The 20542-nt window shown below is 41.5% G+C and overlaps 1 protein-coding gene across 2 annotated transcripts; it reads right to left on the reverse strand.

The window, feature by feature from the left end:
- Window positions 1-628: 628 nt before the first annotated feature.
- On the reverse strand, window positions 629-16852 carry ZNF786 (zinc finger protein 786). 2 transcript variants are annotated; one of them, XM_081287696.1, is made up of 5 exons: window positions 16735-16852; window positions 10733-10859; window positions 5173-5322; window positions 1813-4180; window positions 629-1653 (listed from the first exon to the last, which is right to left on the reverse strand). In XM_081287696.1, exons 1-4 carry the CDS (start codon window positions 16762-16764, stop codon window positions 2112-2114), a joined length of 2376 nt encoding a protein of 791 aa, XP_081143822.1. In that variant the 5' UTR covers window positions 16765-16852; the 3' UTR covers window positions 629-1653; window positions 1813-2111. The 2 variants fall into 2 exon arrangements, with proteins under 2 accessions (XP_081143822.1, XP_081143823.1); XM_081287697.1 differs by lacking the exon at window positions 5173-5322.
- Between the last annotated feature and the right edge of the window lie 3690 nt (window positions 16853-20542).

Below are 20542 nucleotides of genomic sequence, written 5' to 3' on the forward strand. Positions count from 1 at the left end.
GGGATCCAACTAATTCTACTGAGATTTTTAAGATTTCAACAATCATAGTTTTAAAAACTTCTTAGTACTTATTTTTATTTCTAGATGTTTCCTTTTCCATAAAACTATATTTTTGTTTTATGACAAAGATAGCTTCTCCAGGTTTTCTGAATATGTGTTTTTTAACTTTTGACCAACTATGGTAGCACATGCCTAACACAGGAGGCTGAGGCAGAAGGATTGCAAGTTGGAGGCCAGCCTCAGCAATTTAGCAAGACCATTTCAAAATAAAATCTAAAAAGGAGTTGGGGTGTAGCTCAGTGCTAGAGTGTTTGCCTAGTATATGCTAGGCCCTGGGTTCAATCCCCAGTACCACCAAAAAATAAATTAAAAATATAAATAAATAAAATTTAATTAGCTTTTGTTCCTGAAGTAAATGATTTGTCTAGGACATTTTTTACCCTTTTATCTTAGTCTTTCTTTTTCAGGTAAAATTTATTTCTTCAAATGTTGGATAATCTGCTGGGCATTGTAGTGCATGCCTATAATCATAGTGACATGGGAGACTGAGGCAGGATTGTAAGTTTGAAGCCAGCCTCAGCAACTTAGTGAGACTTTACCCCTCCCACCCCACCCCCTGCCTAAAAAAAAAAAAAAAAGGACTGGGAATGGGAATGTGTCTCATTGGTAGAGGAGCTGGGTTCAATCCCCAGCATAAAAATAAATAAACAAATAAATAAGTTTGATAATCTTTGTGTATTCATTCATATTTAGAAGGTAGCAACAGTCAATTTAATTAGGATCTTTGTATAATTGACCATGCAATACTTCTCTGCAAAATATCTTTCAAGCTAGTGTTCCAGAGAAAAATCATTTGTGAAACATTGTTTTAGACTACAGTCTACTGATAAATCTAATTTTCTATCGTCCCTCAGAATTTCAGGTCAGCCCTCTGAAAATTAGGAATTCTTTGTATAGAGTATGACTCTGACCCTAAGTATGTACACAACTTTCATCTAACATGGCAAACGGGGTAGCCCTCACCTGTTTCCTAGACTTATTTGTATTACTGCCAATATTTGCTTGGAAATTCCCTAAACTCTTGTTGCCTATAATGCATCCTAGTTCACCTGTTTAGCTCCATTACTTTGTCATAAATTAGCCTTTAATCAACTGCTCACATGTTCACTCTTGAGAGGTTCACTCACTCACTCAGCTTCAAGTAGCATCTCTCTTCTGGAACTCCCAAGGATCTACCTCCTGACTCATCCTCTCAGCACCTGTAGTTTTTTGTTTCTTCTCAGATTAGCCACATTTTGCTGAAACCATCAGCATTTCCTTAGGAGGAACTATGTATAATCACTATGAGCCCTTCAGCATTCACATAAACAGAGGGGAGATTCAGAGAATTCATCTTACGGCTATCAGTTTCAAAATAAATAAGCCAAAATCAAATCCAAGGGCATATCAAGCCAGCAATAGAATTCACTGGACTTAACCCACAGAATCATATTCTGAAAAAAAAAAAAAAGTAGAAATGGCATTTAATAGATACCCCATCCTTTCAGAGAATGTACTAGAGGGATTTCCTTAGATCTTATTCAAGCTGGGATTTTATGGAGCTAGCTTAGCATTTGGGCAAAAATTACCACCTAAGAAGGCAAGAAGAAATACCTCTTTTTTTTTATTTTTATTTTTTTGTATTTATTTATTTTTTAGTTCTCGGCGGACACAACATCTTTGTTGGTATGAGGTGCTGAGGATCGAACCCGGGCCGCACGCATGCGAGGCGAGCGCGCTACCGCTTGAGCCACATCCCCAGCCCAGAAATACCTCTTTTTATCAATGGATAGAAAATATAATTGATAGTTTCCTTTTTTTCTTGGCTTGAGGTCCCAGGGATTGGACCCAGGGCCTCACATGTGTTAGGCAAGTACTACCACTGATACATTGTCAGCGTATTGATGTTTTGGAAGAGAAAATCTTTTATGGTCTCCTATATTCCTAATTTTTATTACATTCTTGCTCAAACTAGGACCCCTGTTCCTAAAATTTGTCTATTGGTGTGCTTACTGCATTGCTGAGGATCGGGGCAACATCAGCTCTGCTTACTGCTCCCGGGCCCCCCTGCCTCAACTCCAGTCAGCCTCTATCATGGCAAACAGTTGGCTAAGCCTTTTCTTAATGTCGGGCTCACTCGGAGCGCGGCAGGATTTTGTGTGCACCCTGATGTGCTCCGCCAGCTTGGACCTATAAATGAAGCCCTTCCCACAGTCGCCACAGGCAAAGGGCCTCTCCGGCCTGTGGATGCGCTGATGCCGGAGCATGTGTCCCCTTTCCCGGAAGTTCTTATCACACTCAGGGCAGTGGAAGGGTCTCTCCCCTGTGTGCAGGCCTTGGTGGCTGAGCAGCTGTGCCTTCAAGCGGAAACTCTTGTCACATTTGGGACACTGGAAAGGCTTCTCCCCGGTGTGTGTCCTGATGTGTTCCACGAGCTTCGACTGCTTGGCGAAGCCCTTGCCACACTCACAAGAGAAGGGCATCTCCCCGCTGTGCAGCAGCCGGTGCGCCTTCAGGTCAGCCTTCACGCGATAGCACTTGTCGCACTCAGGGCACTGGAAGGGTCTCTCTCCCGTGTGCAGGCGCTGGTGGCTAAGCAGCTGCCCCTTCAGGCGGAAGCTCCTGTCGCACTCTGGGCACTGGAAGGGCCGCTCGCCGCTGTGCACACGGAAGTGCTCGGTGAGTTTGGTCTGCCTGGTGAAGCCCTTGCCGCACTCGGCGCACGAGAAGGGCCTCTCCTTGCTGTGGGTGCGCTGGTGCGCCTTCAGGATGCCCTTCAGGCGGAAGCTCTTGCTGCACTCGGGGCACTGGAAGGGCCTCTCCCCGCTGTGCACTCTCAGGTGCTCGCGGAGCTTGCACTGGTGCGTGAAGCCGCGGCCACACTCACTGCAGGCGAAGGGCCGCTCCCCGCCGTGCCGCAGCTGGTGGGCTCTCAGCGTGCTCTTCAGGCGGAAGCTCAGCTCGCACTCCGGGCACTGGAAGGGCTTCTCATCTGTGTGCAGCCGCTGGTGCCTCAGCAGCTGGCCCCTCTGGTGGAAGGCCCTGCTGCACTCTGCACACCAGAAAGGCTTCTCGCCGCTGTGGACTCGGGCGTGCTCAGTGAGCTTGCACCGCTTGGTGAAGCCCTTGCCACACTTCTTGCAGGAGAATGGTCCCTCCCTACTGTGCACACGCTGGTGGACCCTTAGCAGTCCGCTCAGACGGAAGCGCTTGTTGCACTCCGAACACTGGAAGGGCTTTTCTCCCGCGTGCACTCTGAAGTGGCTGGCCAGCTTGGACCTTGAGAGGAAGCGCCTGCCACATTCCAGGCAGGGGAAGGGCCTCTCCCCACTGTGGCTGTGGCCCCACTGCAGAGCCTCTGCGTCCCCCCACGGGCAGTGCTCCTCACAGTCCAGGCCGAGTCCTGGCTCTTGCCCTGAGTGCCCACCAATGCCACTTCTCCAGGAGGCTGGCCTCTCCCCTCTGTGCTGGCACTGGGGAGCCTGTGCACTGTCCATGGAGAAGCCGCTCTTGTTGCATCTGTGGTACTGGGAAGGCTTCTCCCCCTTGTGCCCGAGATGGTGGCTGAGAAGGGTCTGTTCCTGGCAGAAGCACATTTTGCATTCAGCGCACTGGAATGGGCTCTTCTTTGTATGGACAGCCATATGTCTCAGCAAGTACTGCTTCAGATGGAAGCTCTTCCCACACTCAGGACATCGGAAGTGCCTCTGTGTCCTGGAGATATCCCACTGCTCCTGCGCATCAGCTTGTTGGTTGAACTTCTTCCAGGCCCTACATGATGCATCCTTGGAGTGGCTCCTCTGGTGCTTCACCAAGTGGTTCTTTTTCCAAAACCCTTCTCCACAGACAGGGCAAGAGTGCTGGGTGCTTTGCCAGGAGGGGCCTTCCTTCAAGCCAGGGTGACCCACAGCTCTGTGACTTGGGATTTCTTCTCTATATGCAGACTTGCTGGAGCTGTGGACCACTGTAGCTAGAGCCTGTGTGTTGTGTGTCTTTGGATTCATGAGGGTAATGCTGTGGTCAGGCAGGAAGGAAACATCTTCCCTTTCCCCTAAACTCCGTCCATGGGAATACTGGTTCTGAAGAGGACTGAACTGGAAATGACATTTAGTTTCTCCTGATTTTACAGTTTCCTGGCTTCCTGAAATTGAAAACAAAAATTCAGTCAGTTTTCTCATCCACAGCATGACTAAGACTGTAAAGTGATCCATAATAGTGACCTGGGTGGTCTGAGAACCCAGCTTTCACTAAACTCCTCAGCCATGTCATGTGGTTCTATTTCATGACCAAAATGAGTTTGGTGACAGTCTGCTGAAACTACACTCTCATGGCTTTGCTCCTTATCCTGTAAAAACAGAGGAATGATAATACGTACATAAGAGCATTATGAATGTGATCAGGGAGCATGCATGAGGCTTGATAAGCATGGTGCCCAGCACGTCATGGCCTCTGCTGACCATGCTAACCACTTTGGGAACACCAGACTTAACCCATTTTATGTACAAACCTGCCTGGAGCCACAAGGTGATGATGACAGCGAGTTCCTAACAGACTCCTAACACTAGGGCTCTGCTCAGCAGAAGAGCAAAACTTTGGGAGTGGGTGTTACCCAAAGAAGTGGGCTGTATTCTTGTTCTGTTGTAATACTACCCCTTCCTTATCTTTTTTGGATGGAATGTTCCATTGAACCTCCCCTTGTGTGCCCCCTATATAAATAAAGAATTCAGGTGGTGCTCTCTTTCAAACGGACCCCTAAGAGCTGTCAACAGACCGTAAGAAACAGGTATTTTCTGTGTCTGTGTAATTATTTTGTGATAACCCAAATTTACCTGGGGTGACCCTGAATGATTTAGTCACGTGTTGCAGCAATGAAGGTAGATCATGAATTGAAATATTGTAGATCAGGAACTGAAATATTGAATTACTCAATAACCTACTCAAGGTTACCCAGTAAAGGCAAGAAGCACACTCAGGCTCCAAAACCCACACCATTAACCACTATGTTTTACTGCCTTTCTATAGAACATATGAGATATCAAGCTCAACCAAACAGGAAGGCAAGATTAGAGAAGCAAAACTAAGAAATCTGAATATGATATCTTAAGGTCAGCATGCTGATTTCTTAATACTCACCCCCAAACAACTCTCCCTCAATATGTGGGTCAAAATACATATCAGCAGAGTGAATCATGTTTCTGGGTTTCTGTGATTCTCCCCAGCTCTTAAAGGGCTCCTTTTCTTGTTCAATCCAGGATATTAATTCTGGCTTGGAAAGTCTATCATCTGCACAGAGAAGTCAGACAAGGCAGTTTGGTTTCCTTAAGCACTCACTATATTTAAAACACATTGTTTCTAGATTTCTCAAAATTCACCTCTGGGACAATGTATGAGATGTCAACAGATATAGAGTACAGGGTTACATGAAAAGAAGTAAAACTACCCACCCACCTAATGTGTGTCCTAGTCTTTCCAGACCTATTAGACCAGTTATGTTGTTTTAATTTTGTCATGGTCGCCATGTATGTAACAATGCTGTATTTGGTTAAAAAAAAAAATGGCAGGGGCTGGGGTTGTGGCTCAGCAGTAGAGCGCTCCTCTCACACGCGCAGGACCCTGGGTTTGATCCTCAGCACCACTTAAAAAATAAATGAGGGGCTGGGGATGTGGCTCCAGTGGTAGTGCACTCGCCTAGCATGCGAGAGGCACTAGACTGGGTTCGATTCTCAGCACCACATAAAAATAAAATAAAGATATTGTGTGTCCACCTAAAAACTAAAAAATAAATATTAAAAAAATAAATGAGTGAAATAAAGGTATTGTGAATAAATATTTAAAAAAACAAATGGCAAATGCTTCAATATTCTTTTTAAAAATTTTTTCTTTCCATGTTTATTGGTATGTTATAGTTGTACATAATGATGAAATTTGTTGTTATATCTTTGTACATGCACACAATTTAATAATATAATCTGGCCAATATCACTTCCCTACAATATTCTTTTTTTAATATATAGTTTTTATTTTTTAGTTATAGATGGACAAAATCTTTATTTTGTTTATTTATTTTTATGTGGTGCTAAGGTTCGAACCCAGTGCCTCACATGTATGAAGCAAGCACTCTGTCACTGAGCCACAACCCCAGTCCTACCTTATTTGTAATAGCCAATCTCAGGGGTTCAATTTTAATAAATATTTATACACTGGGTGCTGGGTACTCTACCAACCAGTAAGCCTAGCCCTTTTATTTAATTTATTAATTTATTTATTTTGTGGGGGTACCAGGGATTGAACTCAGGGCACTTGACCACTGAGCACATCTCCAACCCTATTTTGTATTTTATTTAGAGACAGGGTCTCACTGAGTTGCTTAGTGCCTCGATGTTGCTGAGGCTGGCTTTGGATTTTTGATCTTCCTCTCTCGACTTCCCAAGCTGCTGGGATTATAGGCGTGTGCCACTGCTTTGGGCCCTTTTTATTTTTTGAGATAGGATCTCACTAAGTTGCTGAGGCTACCATCCTCCTGCATTTGCTTCCCCAGTTGCTGGGATTACAGGTGTGGGTACTGCACACGGCTAGGGGCTCAATTTTAAAGCAAGTTGGCTGAGGCAAAAATTTCATCAGAAAGTGTTTTAAGCTGGGGTTGTGGCTCAGTGGTAGAGCACTTGCATAGCACATGTGAGACACTGGGTTCCATCCTCAGCACCACATAAAGATAAATAAAGAAAGGTATTGTGTGGTTGGACCCAGAGCCTTGTATGTAAGTAGGCATCCCACCACTGAACTATGATGTTTTTATTTTTTAAATATGTACAGGTACATAAATAAAATATAATAATTGCTGATTATAAACATTCTACAAACTACCATATCATTCTGTAACTTGCTTTCTTTTCCCTTAAATATTTTCAACACTCCCTTGATAGCCCCTGAGTATCTGAATGCATCTCCACCTGTCATGTCTCTCCTGCTCACAAGCAGTCTCCAAGAGAACATCACAGGCATTTACATTCCTCTGTGTGAACTGCATTATCAGAGCACATCTTTGACTTTACCTTATGTCACCAGATTGCTCTATAAAGTGGCTGTGCTAATTTACAGCCTCGTTTGCTTCAAATCTTGAGAACATGGGCACTATCCGATGTTTTCCTCCACCACAGTACCACAGGTAAATCTCACTGATAGAAAAATCACCTTCCATCTTGTTCCAAAAAAATTATCTTGCTTGTTCTTTGTCCTTTGTTCCACTGTGTTCTTTAGGATAAGTTTACAGGACCAAAAAAAACCCTATTGGGATCTAGGTTGGAATTGCTTTGGATGCAATTTTGCATCCAATATTGCATTTTGAGGAGAACTGACAGAAGGCAGAAAGGTTCATGCAATGAACTGTATGGTTAAGAGGTTGGACAATCAGAGATATGGATGCAAGCAGAGTAAAGAAGAAATTAACTGGGCTGGGGATGTGGCTCAAGCGGTAGCGCGCTCGCCTGGTATGCGTGCGGCCCGGGTTCGATCCTCAGCACCACATACCAACAAAGATGTTGTGTCCGCCGAGAACTAAAAAATAAATATTGAAAATTCTCTCTCTCTCCTCTCTCACTCTCTCTTTAAAAAAAAAAAAAAAAAGAAGAAGAAGAAATTAACTAAAGATCCAAGTCTAAAAACGTTATGACTTAACAGTGAAGAAAATTAAAATTCAGCATGATTTTGTTATCTTTTTTTTCCCTCTTAGTTTTCTTTTCTCTTTCTTAGGGCTGAGGACTGAACCCAGGGTTTTACATGTGCTAGTTAAACACTCTGCTATTGAGCTAAGTCCCCAGCCCCTTCAGTATGATTGTGAACAACTGATGAATATGAAACAGATAATCCATTTGATCTTTTTTTTTAAAAAAATATTTTTTTTAGTTGTAGTTGGACACAATGCCTTTATTTTACTTATTTTTATGTGGTGCTGAGGATTGAACCCAGTGCCTCACACATGCTAGACTAGCGCTGTACCTCTGAGCCACAACCCCAGCCCTAATCCATTTGATCTTGATGCTCACAACATTTTGGGGGTGGCACAGGGTTCCTGACATAAAATTACATTTCTCTGCAAATTCGATTACTTTAACTGATTCTTTAGTAACAATGAAAATGAAATATCTTGGATTACATGTTTTAGAAGCAATCCACAGATGGAGCCTGGATAACTTAACTATGGCAACAGGACAGAATAAGTTTTAGAAAGCTTGTGTATGGAGGGGGCAGTGTGCTGTCATGAGCTGGCAGTAGTGGGGTGCAGGAAAGCTGAGGATCTTCATACACGGGTGGTATGGAGATACAGAGCTGATGGTACAAGATCTAGAAGTTTAAATATACTACTTTAAATTTTAAAATTAACCAAAAGAGGAAAAAAAGACTACCAAAAATGGGGGAGGAGAAGGTAAAAAGAGAGGTATAAGAAGGATAACATATGTGACCTAATGTGTCACTTTTCATAGTAAATGATAAATTTTAGGTAAATTCAATAAATCAAGACAATAGGTATTATTGTGACATTTAGATTGGAAGAAACAGCTTCATGAACTAAAACAAACAGGTAAAAGTGATTGCCTTAGGAGAGTTAACTGAGTGTGGGGAAAGGAGTCTCACCCTTCATTTGATGCTTCTCTGTACAGACTGATTTTTTTTTTTTTTAGATGCTGATGAACCTTTATTTTAATTATTAATTTATATGTGATGCTGAGAATCAAACCCTGTGCCTTACATGTGCTCAGCATGTGCTCTACTACTGAGCTACAACCCCAGCCCTGATAATAGACTGATTTTTAAAAACTCTTACTTGATAAATTAAGAAGAAATACAAGGAGGCTTAGGTTGTAGCTCTGGTAGCACACTTGCCTAGCATGTGCAAGGCCTTGGGTTTAATTCCCACCACCATCCCCCCCAAAAAGTAAAGAGGAAATATAAAGACCAAATAAGGAAAGAGACCAAAAAGAATATTCATTATTGGGGCTGGAGTTGTGGGTCAGCGGTGGAGCACCTGCCTAGTGCATTCGAGGCCCTGGGTTCTATCCTCAGTACCACATAAAAATAAATAAGTAAAGGTATTGTGTCCACCTGCAGCTAAAAATTAATTATTTAATAATAAAAAAAGAATATTCATTACTGAAACTGCACAGAATCTTAAACACCTCAATGTGCATCCTGCCAATCAACAAATGTCAATCAACAAATATATGAAAAAATGTTCATCATCTCTAGCAATCAGAGAAATGCAAATCAAAACTACTCTAAGATTTCATCCTACTCCAGTCAGAATGGCAGCTATTAAGAATACAAACAACAATAAGTGTTGGTGAGAAAGTGGGGGGAAAGGCACTCATACATTGCTGGTGGGACTGCAAATCGGTGTAACCAATATGGAAAGCAGTATGAAGATTCCTTGGAAAACTCAGAATGGAACCACCATTTGACCCAGCAATCCCACTCCTTCGTCTATACCCAAAGGACTTAAAAACAGCATACTACAGGGACACAGCCATGTCATTGTTTATAGCAGCACAATTCACAATAGCTAAACTGTGGAACCATCCTAAATGCCCATCAGTTGATGAATGGATAAAGAAAATGTGGTATATATACACAATGGAATACTACACAGCATTAAAAGAGAATAAAATAGGGGCTAGGGTTGTGACTCAGTGGTAGAGCACTTGCCTAGCATGTGTTAGGCCCTGGGATCAATCTCCAGCACCACATAAAACTAAATAAACAAAATAAAAGTTTTGTGTCCATATACAACTAAAAATATTTTTAAAAAGAATAAAATCATGGCATTTGCAGGTAAATGGATGGAGGTGGAGAATATAATGTTAAGTGAAGTTAGCCAATCCCAAAAAACCAAATGCCGAATGTTTTATCTGATATAAGGAGGCTGATTCATATGGGATTGGGGGAGGAGAATGAGAGGATTAGACAAACTCTAGATAGAGCAAAAGGGAAGGAGGGGAAGGGAGGGGACATGGGGGTAGGAAAGAGGCTGGAATGAGATGGACATCATTACCCTAAGTACATGTATGAAGCCACGAATGTGACTCTATTTTGTGTACAATCAGAGATATGAAAAATCTACACGTATAATATGAATTGTAATGCATTCTGCAGTCATATATAACAAATTAGAATAAAAATAAATAAATAAAGGTATTGTGTTCAACTGCAACTAAAAAATAAGTATTTAATAAAGAAAAGAATATTCATTACTGAAACTGCACAGAATCTTAAACACCTCAATGTGCATCCTACCAAAAATCTCACTGCAGGGAAGAAGACCATCAGCTTCCCGAAGGGTTTAACTCTATGGGAAAGCTATGAGGAGGCCATTCCTAGGATAAGGATATCCAGGTATTTATGGGCATGAGCCAGTATGTTCCTAGGTAGAACACCATGGCAACCCAAAACTAAATCATAATGGGAAAAGTGTTGACATGTATTTAATTACCTCTGGCTACCTATATGTGTTGTCTCAAATATTCTTACACAGCAATGTCTACCCCTTAGTGAAGAATGGTAATGCTTACAGAAGTAACAAAACACTATGGGGTAAAAAGCCTTTCTGAGGACTTTCCCTTCCTGACAAAGAGGAACACCAAGAGAGACCTCTTTTAGGACCCGGTTCCAAAACTTGCCCCCAAAGCTGAATGCTCCTTACCTAGTGAGAGGAGAGTCTCATAATTGGTGATCATGACATGCTTGTAGAGCTCCTTCTGCCATGCCTCTAGATTCCACCATTCCTGCGCCGAAAAATAAATGGCGACATCCTCAAAGGTCAGAGGAAACTGAAATAACACACAAGACACAGTTGAGTGCTTCAAGATGACTGCAGCTCCTTCTCATCATTAAATTAAAAGACTTGTGCAGTAGACAACTGTTTTGTCGGCCAGCAGCCTCTCCCTTGGGGACTACTCCTTCCCCTACCCAGGCAAGTGGCTCTGCGGTTTACCACCACAGCCCCCTGCACAAGCTTCTTCATGCCTATTCAAGCTAGATATGGAAACATATGGCATGGAATGGGAACAAACACAGTTCAGCTTCATTCACTTAGTATGTCATGGCCATCTTCCTAGGTCAATAGGAAGAGGCAAACTCAGTTTGAAGAAACTGCATTGTATTCTATGAGTATGCATCTCCCAATGATGGGATAAACCCCCACAGTTTCCATCCTCTTAAAAACAATGCCCTCATGTACTTCCTCTCCTATTAGTGCTTTCAGCTTTGTAGGATAAAGTCTAAAAATGAGAATTACCAAGTTAAAAAATATATACATCTTTAGTTCTATTTATTTATTTATTTATTTATTCGTGGTACTGAGGATCAAACTCAGGGCCTCATGGATACTAGGCAAGCGCTGTACTGCTGAGCTATAGCTTTGCTTAACATCTTAAGTTTTAAAACTTTTTTTGGTGGTTCTAGGGATCGAACTCAGGGCCTTGCACAAGCTAGGTAAGCACTCTACTACTGAACTACAGCCCCAGTTTAAAATTAATAGTTACGTTTATTATAGTTGACTTGAAAATCCGATGGTTATTATTAGAACTACAAATTTTGTTGGTTTAAAATGGTCTCATTATGTAACTATACATCCCACATTTTATTGAACCATTTCCTTTACACCCAGTTTAACCTCAATTGTTATTGTCATGGGTTTATTTCCTATGGATATTAAGGTATACTTGTTTCCATTTTTAATTTATGTTCATCTTATTATATTCAATATAATAGTTTCTGAAACTAATGTTTCTTTACATTTAAATAAGATTCATTATTTTAGATTAATGAGAAAAATTTCTGCTACAACACTATTTTGAAACATGAATTTGTTCCATCATGACTGTTAGAGAATTTGCTTATGTCCAATTTTCTCTGTGAGAAATACAAGGTCAGAGGTTCTCAATCAGGACAAATTTGTCCCCCAGGAACTACTGGGCAAAGTTTGCAGACATTTTGGATTGTCATAAGGAGGGGTGCTACTGGCACTTACAGGGTATGGGCCACGGATGCTCCCAAACACCCCACAATGCACAAGACAGTCTTCACATAAAAAATCATCCAGTACAAAATGTCAACAGTGGCAAGGGTGAGGAAACTTGCACATGTGAATAGAGTACAGGGCTGTGCAAACAAGCAAATTCCCACAAACATCCTTTGCACATCTACCAGCTACCTCAGACTGCCTTGTGCTATGAGCCCATCTATACCAGGTATCAAAAACGTCCACATCATTTCAGATATTCTTCCTTTTACTACTTCAAGGTAATGCTACCCTTGTTAAACTTACTTCCACAAGCAACTTTCCAGTAGTTTTTAAGGTAATTAAATTTCTTTCTTAATCATTTAACATGCACAAAGCTGCCATTTTATTAGGTTTCAATCTTTCTTTCTTAACATGGCACTGATGACATTTTTTCAGTGTCACATGCTTGACATACCTCCTGCAAGTTCTGATTTTTTTTCTTTTGCATAGACAAAGGTTTATCTAGGAGAATAGATATATATTTAAGGGAGAATGGGGGCAATCTCAAGAGAGAGAGATGCCTTTGAGGGTAAACAAAGAACACACATTCAAGGGAGAACGAAGGCCACCTCCGGAGGGAGAGACAGCCAGCTGTGATTTTACTACACAATTTCACATAGCACTAGAATTTTTAGAAATGCATTACACAGCATAACTGAAAGTATGTTTTTATTTTTGTTAAATACACTTATTCTCATCTGATTAAATTCCTTACTTTAAAAATGTTTTCTAAAAAGTCTCAAAATCCTTCATTGCTTGTTACTTTTTAAATTTTCAGTTTATAACCATTATGTTAGTAGTCACCAATGACATGACAAATTAACCATTTTTCTTCATCTTTTCTTTTAATGAAATAAACAGAACATGACAGATGACATTCAAGTTCTCTTGATTTCTATCTTCATTATTGTTCTTTTTTACCCACATATTTTATATTGGTGCATTATAGTTGTACATAATGATGATGGAGTGGCTTTACATATTTGTACATACACACAATATAACAATATGATCTAGCCAATATTATTCTTCCATATTGTTCTTATGCTCACTCCAGTTCTCCCTTTGAGGAGACAAACATTATTATGAATGTGGAAGTTTTCAGTTCATATTTCAAAGTTAATATAATATATATCCACAAATAATATATAGTATTTCTTTGTATATTTTATACATAAATGCTTTATAATGCAACTTGCATTTCCATTCAACATTTTGAGATTTGTGTATATGTATGTATATATGTAGTTGATTTATTTTAATTTTGTGTAGTATCGGAATATGTCACAGTTTTTAAACCATTCTTTTACCTACTGATCATTTCTATTCAGTTCTGTGAATTGCCTGGTCATATTCTTTGCTCACATTTTTATTGAATATAAGAATTGCTCATTTATAGTTTCATTTCTAGTAAAGGCAAGCCCTCTACTGCTGAGCTACAACCCCAGCCCCTCTAGTATTCTTTATACAATTTATGTATTAACTGAATTAATTACAAATAATTTTAGGTTACAAATAATTTCCACTAGTCTTTGGTTCATCTCTTAACTTGTTTATGCTCTTTTATGTTGTATAAAATTTTCAACTTTAATGCATATATGCAATTTTTTCCCTAGGTCTCTTTGTGTCTTGTTCAAGAAATTTTTTTCTACACTGAATTCATAAAGATACACACCACATTTACTTCCCAAAAGCTCAAGTTTTGCTTTTTGTCTAGATTTTTTTTGAGATGGGGTCTCACTATGTTGCCAGAGGTGGTCTTGGACCCCTGGGCTGAAGTGATCCTCCTCAGACTCCCAAGTGCTAGGACCATGGCTACCTCACCCAGCTCTGGATTTTTTTTTAATATTTATTTTTTAGTTGTACACAATACCTTTATTTTATTTATTTATTTTTATGTAGTGCTGAGGATCGAACCCAGGGCCTTGCACAAGCTAGGTGAGTGCTCTACTGATGAGCCACAACCCCAGCCCCTGGATTTTTCTTTTTTTAATATTTATTTTTTAGTTGTAGTTGGAAACAATACCTTTATTTTATTTATTTATTTTTATGTGGTGCTGAGGATTGAACCCAGAGCTTCGCATGTGCTAGGGGAGCGCTCTACAGCTGAGCCACAGCCCCAGCCCCCAGCTCTGGATTTTTTTTTTTTTAATTGGTTGTTCAAAACATTACAAAGCTCTTGACATATCATATTTCATACATTAGATTCAAGTGAGCTCTGGATTTTTAATGTACCTAGAATTTAAGTTTTGTGAGGTATGAGGCAGTAAGCTAACAATATTTTTTTTCCCCAAATGAAAAAGTCAATTGTCACACTACTACTTTTGAAGGTCTGTGTATTTGTTCCTATTGAAACAAAGTACCACAAACTGTGTGGCTTAAAACAACAAAAATTTATTCTCTTACATTTCTGGAGGCTAGAGGTCTGAAATCAGGGTGTCAGCAATGCCATGCCCTCTCCAAGCCTCTAAGGGAGAATTAGTTCCTGCCTTCCTTTCAGCATCCCCTGGTAGCTCTTCACCCTTGGTGTTCCTGGTTTGCAGGTTCATAGCCCACTCTGCCTGCAAGGCCACATGGCTGTGCTTGTCTCTTTTTATATGGTCGCTGTTCGTATTGGACTAAGGGCCTACTCTACTCTAGCAGGACTTCATATTAGTCAATTACATCTACAACCACTAGTATTTACAAAGAAGGTCACAGTCTGAGGTTCCAAGAACGACGTTAATTTGGGTGGGGGAACACTATCCACTTAGCGTGTAATCAGCTTCTGGGTTCACTGTTCTGTTTCTACTGCTGTCAAATCTGCACAAAACAACACTGTATTGGGCTGAGGAGGTGGCTCAAGCTGTATGCGCTCGTCTGGCATGTGCAGGGCTCTGGGTTCGATCCTCAACACCACATAAAAATAAAATAAAACGTTGTGTCCACCGAAAACTAAAAAATAAATATTAAAAAAATCTCTCTCTCTCTCTCTCTCTCTCTCTTTAAAACAACAACAATAACAACACTGTATTAATTCTACAGATTAGTAGTGTCATCTGAAAGGGAAATTCTCCCATATTTGCTCCTTTTTTCAGAATCATATAAATCATATTTTTTAACTTTATAGCTGTTTTCCCTTATATGAGGATTTGCTTTCCAGTTTGAAAATATTAAATGGAAAATTCCAGAAATAAACAATTAATAAGTCTTAAATTGTAAACTATTATTCTGAACAGCCTGCTGAAATCTCCACCCAGGACACCATCACCCTTTTGTCCAGCAAATCCATGCTATGTGCTGGTTAGTCCCATTTCTGTTATCAACGGACTGTCCCAGTATCAAAGTTTTTGTGTTCAAGTAACTCTAACTTTACTTAATATTGGCTCCAAAGTGCTAAGAGTATTGACAGGCAATTCAGATATGTCCAAGAAAAGCTGTAATGGGCTTCATGTAAAGAAAAAAAAAAAAAAGCTGGTTGCCGGGATGTACTCCTGTGATTCTAGCAGCTCAAGAGGCTGAGGCAGGAGGATAACAATTTCAAAACTAGCCTCAGAAACTTAGCGAGACCCTATCTAGTCTAAATAAAAAATAAAAGGGGCTGGGGCTGTGGCTCAGTGGTAGAGCGCTTGCCTAGCACATGTGAGGCCCTGGGTTGGATCCTCAGGACCACATAAAAATAAATAAATAAAGGTATTGTGCCCATCTACAATATATTTAATAAATAAATAAATAATAAAAAAGGACTGGAGATGTGGCTCAGTGGTTAAGCGCCCCCTGGGTTCAATTCGTGGTACCAAAAAAAAAAAAAAGTAAAAGTCCCCACATAAAAACAAAACAAATCCTGTGCTGAGACTGCTAAAATTCATAGAAAGAACCATTTTTGAATCCCTGAATTTGTAAGGGAAAAAGAAATTTAAGCTAGTTTTGTTGTCACAGCTTAAACTGCAAAAGTTACAGTCACAGTGTGATAAGTGCTTAGTTAAGATAGCAAAGTCATTGAACACTGAGTTTGATATAACCAGGCATCCACTGGGGGTGGTAGAATGTATGTGTACTGTTGTTTATCAAATTGAACTTTATCTACATTTGCAAATGTTACTGTCATTTGATAAAACTGCAGCGATTTTATAAATAAATCTGTATTATACTTAGTTTTTCAACTATGAAAATGACATATCTGACACTTATTTAAAATTCTCTCTATAAACCCTAGAAAAAAATTGTTTTACGATGATCTCAGTTCATTTAACTATTAGCAAGAATACTCAATAGAAAAGTTAGAAAAAGATAACAAAAAATTAGCTCCCGCCCCCAACCCTGACTTCAACAGAATGCTGAAGAGCTCCCCAGTTCTCGGAGCTCCTGGAGTCAACACAAACGCAGTCACAGTTTGACATCCTCGGCCGCCAAACGTCGTCTGAACCATTCAGGAGCTGGCATCCTTGGAAACACCAGGTCTGCATTCGGTGCCCCGACGTGAAGGGCGGCCGAGGCAGCACCCAGGTCGGCCCAGACCCTCAGCCCGCTCCCCGCAGCCCGCGCTCTGCGGTTTTGAGGTCCGGCACCCAGGCCGGCCGCTCGCCGTCCTCGCCATCGGCGGGCGCCACTCACATGAGCCCGGAGCCCGAAACCCGCGCCCGCGCGCCGCAGCCCCTTACCGGAGCCGGCTCGCCCGTAGCTCTCGCCATCTCGCCCAGCCAGGGCGACGGCCCCCGGCGCTGACAGTCCTCGCCCTCCGCCGGTTCTCCCCGCCCCGCGGGCCCGGCCGCGCGGTGCACGCTGGGCCTCGGCACCGCCCCGCAGCGCCCCCTGCGGCCGGAGGAGCCGGCGCAACCCGCCGTCGGTCCCCGCCCCAGGCTCCGGGACCCGCGGCCGCAGAAAGCCGGTTCCCAGGTGCGCCCCAGACTCTCCCGGGGTCTCCCAGGGAGAGAAACAGTCGCAGACCTGCCGGCAGGACTGGAGGGAAGGTGGAAATGGAGAGAGAGAAGGCAGGGACCGCGGGACGCTTCCCAGAGACAGACGGAGACGCCGCCCGCAGAGGGGCGCCCGCCGCGGCTGCTCCCATAGCGGTCTGCAGCCAAGCCCTGGGCTCCGGGGACGCCTGTAAATCAAGCGGGGGAGCTGCGGGGACAGGCCCGGGAGGAGGCGGCCGGGAAGGGGCCGGCCCTGCGCCAGGGGTCCACCTGCCAGGACGCTGGGGCGCGCGCACGCAGGCGGGTCCCAGGCAGGTCCCAGGCAGGGCGAGGGACTGGGTGCTCGCGCACAGGTCCTGTCCCTCGTGGTGGAGGGCTTTGGGCGACCCGGCGCAGGCCCGAGAAAGCCGTAGGGGAGATAGATGAGCGCCGCCACCCAGGGCCTCAGGGAGCTGTCCGCGGGATGAGGGAGGGGCCCGCACTGCATCTTCGGTGAGACCGATGGACAGAGACGGAAAGGGAAGGAAACAGGGAATGAGAAACAGAGACTAAAAAAATAGGGGGGGGGTGCTGGGATGTGGCTCAGTCGGTAGAGGGCTCGCCTCGCGGGCACGAGGCCCTGGGTTCAGACCCCAGCACCACAGGGCGTAAGTCTGGGTGTGTGGCTCCGTGGCAGAGCACCTGCCTAGCCAGTGTGAGGCATTGGGTTCGGTTCTCAGCACCGCATAGAAACAAATAAATCGATCAAGGTCCATCGACAAGTTAAAATGGGGAGGGGGGTAGATGGAGTGACACGGGATGGGGGTAAGACAGGGAGAAACTGAGAGGAAGACATCAACCTCAGATTCTACCCGTGTAATGAGCTAGGTGTCAGGCTAGGGAAAAGGAAAGTGTGCAGATGGTGTGTGTGGAAGGGTGCATGTGAGAGAACTTCTTGTGTATGTGGGATACGTGTGTGCGGATATCCGTGTGTTATGGAACAATGAAATGTACACTTATGCCATTAAAATTTTTATTATTTAAATATTACCATAAGATAAATTAACTTTCCTCTTTCGGTGTGAAGTTCTATGAATTTTAACGTGTGTGGATACATGAAATTACCACTATGATCAGAAGACAGAGGAGTTCTGGTCACTTCCCAAATCCCTCCGAGCTCTCTCTGTATAGTTTCCAGCCCCGCACACACCACATACACACCCTCTGCCAAGGGCCTATTCTTTCTGCGTCCTATAGCTTTCTGAGAACGGCATACAAATGGAATCATGCAGTGTGTAACCTTTGACAACTGGATTCTGAAAAGTATGATGCTTTGTAATTTTTCCACAGTTGTGATACTTGTTTATTTAAATTAATGCATATTATTCCATAGGATGGATGTACTGAAGTGTATTTACTCATTAAAGGATATTCATTTTTCCCAATTCTGAATAGATCTGCTGTCAACATTAATGAAGGATTGTTTGTGTGAACATAAACATTTCTTTAGGGTAAATACCTATACCCAGGAGTGGGACTGTTGAATCATGTAGTAAGTGTATTTTAATTTTACAAGGAAGTGCCGAACTTTTTTCCCCTTTTTTCAGTGATGGGGATTGAACCCAGCTTCTGGCACATACTAGGCAAGTCTTCTACCACTGAGCTAAACCCCCAGCCAAGTGGCAAACCATTTTTAGGAGTGGCTGTGCTCTTATCTGTTCTTCTCATGAACAAAGGAGCATTCCAATGGCTTCACATCCTTGTCAAGCACTTGGTATTGTCAGTATTTAAACATTTCTAGACACTCTAATCAGTGTGTAATCAGATCTCACCATAGTTTTCACTGGCATTTTCCTAAATGCTATGATGTTGAATAACAATAATAATTATTTTTTTAAACATGGTACAGTAGTTTTATTTATTTTATTTTATTTTTTAAAGAGAGAGAGAGAGAGTGAGAGAATTTTTTCGATATTCATTTCTTAGTTATCGGCGGACACAACATCTTTGTATGTGGTACTGAGTGTTGAACCCGGGCCGCATGCATGCCAGGCGAGCATGCTACCGCCTGAGCCACATCCCCAGCCCCAACAATAATAATTAATATAATCACCATCATTATCATTAGGTACCAGGAGTGCTTTATCACCAAGCTACACCCCCAGTCTTTTAGTCTTTTCTATTTTTTTTTTTCTTTTGAGACTTGCTAAATTGTTTAAGGCCTTACTACGTTGCTGAGGCTGGCCTCGAACTTGTAATACTCCTGCTTCAGCCTCCCAATCGCTGGAATTAAAGCATGTACCTCCACACCCAGTGACACTTTCTAGTGTGCTAAATTGCCATCCCTTGGTGAAGCATTTGTTTTTTCTTTTGCCCTGTGTTCAGATTTAGATATTTTCTTATTGTTGAGTATTGAGAGTTCTTAATATATTCCAGATGCAAGTATTATGAGATACGTGATTTGCAAATATTTTCTCCAGGTCTGTACCTTGTGTTTTCGTTCTCCTAATGGTGTACTTTGAAGCTAATTAATTTTGGTGAAGTACAATTTATAATTCCTTTTTTTTTATTGTGCTTTTGGTGTCATAGTAAAAACTCTTTTCCTAACTCCAGGTGAAATTAAGATTTTTTTTGTATGTTTTCTTCTGGGGTCTCATAGTTTTTGTTTGTTTTAAATTTATATTTATGGCCTATTTACTTTTGTTTAAAGTTTTTTTGCATATGGAAATTAAACAGTTGAAATAAAATTTGTTGAAAATATTTTCTTCATTGAATTGCCTTTACACCTTTGTAAAAAGTCAGTTGTCCAACTTTGTGTGGATATATTTTTGGACTCTTATTTTGTTTCATTGATCATTGATCTTTGCAGTACAACATTATCTTGATTACTGTAGCTACACATGAGTAAGAGTGGATATTCTTTATTTCTCTCAATTTCTGGGGAAAGCATTTGATCTTTCACTATCAAGGGTAACGTTAACTGTAGATTTTGAAGATACTTTTTATCAGGTTGAGGTAATTTCTAAGTTTTCTGAGAGTTTTTATTGTGAGTGGATGTTTGCTTTGTGAAATAGTTTTTCTAAGTTTATGGACAAACACAACTTAGATTTATTTTGTGGTGGAAAACTAGAATCTAAATGTATAAATAATGACACTTTATGAAATATTATGTGGACATTAAATTCATGCTTTAGAAGAGTATTTAATGCTGTGGAAGATACTCAAGTACATTAAATAATAAAGGTATGCTAAAAACAGTATTCATAGTTCCAACTATATTTTTAAAAAATACTATACATAGAAAAAAAAGAAGCCTAAGGGTATAGGACCAAAATGCTAATGGTAATATCTTTGGATATTATAACTAGATGTGGGCTTTGTCTTCTTTATATGTCCCTGTATATTTAAATATTCTGTAAATAACTGAAAAAGAATAATAAATGTAATGCAAAAGACAAAAAGGTGTCACTGTTAGAATTTTGATGAACATTGGTAATAAAAATACAAATGCAATTTCAACCCACTCACATCATATAAACAAAAAAAAGTAAACACTTTTAAAGTAACATCCATA

The sequence above is a fragment of the Spermophilus citellus genome (genome assembly GCF_964194105.1).
Source record: "Spermophilus citellus genome assembly, chromosome: 3".
Classification (NCBI taxonomy): domain Eukaryota; kingdom Metazoa; phylum Chordata; class Mammalia; order Rodentia; family Sciuridae; genus Spermophilus; species Spermophilus citellus.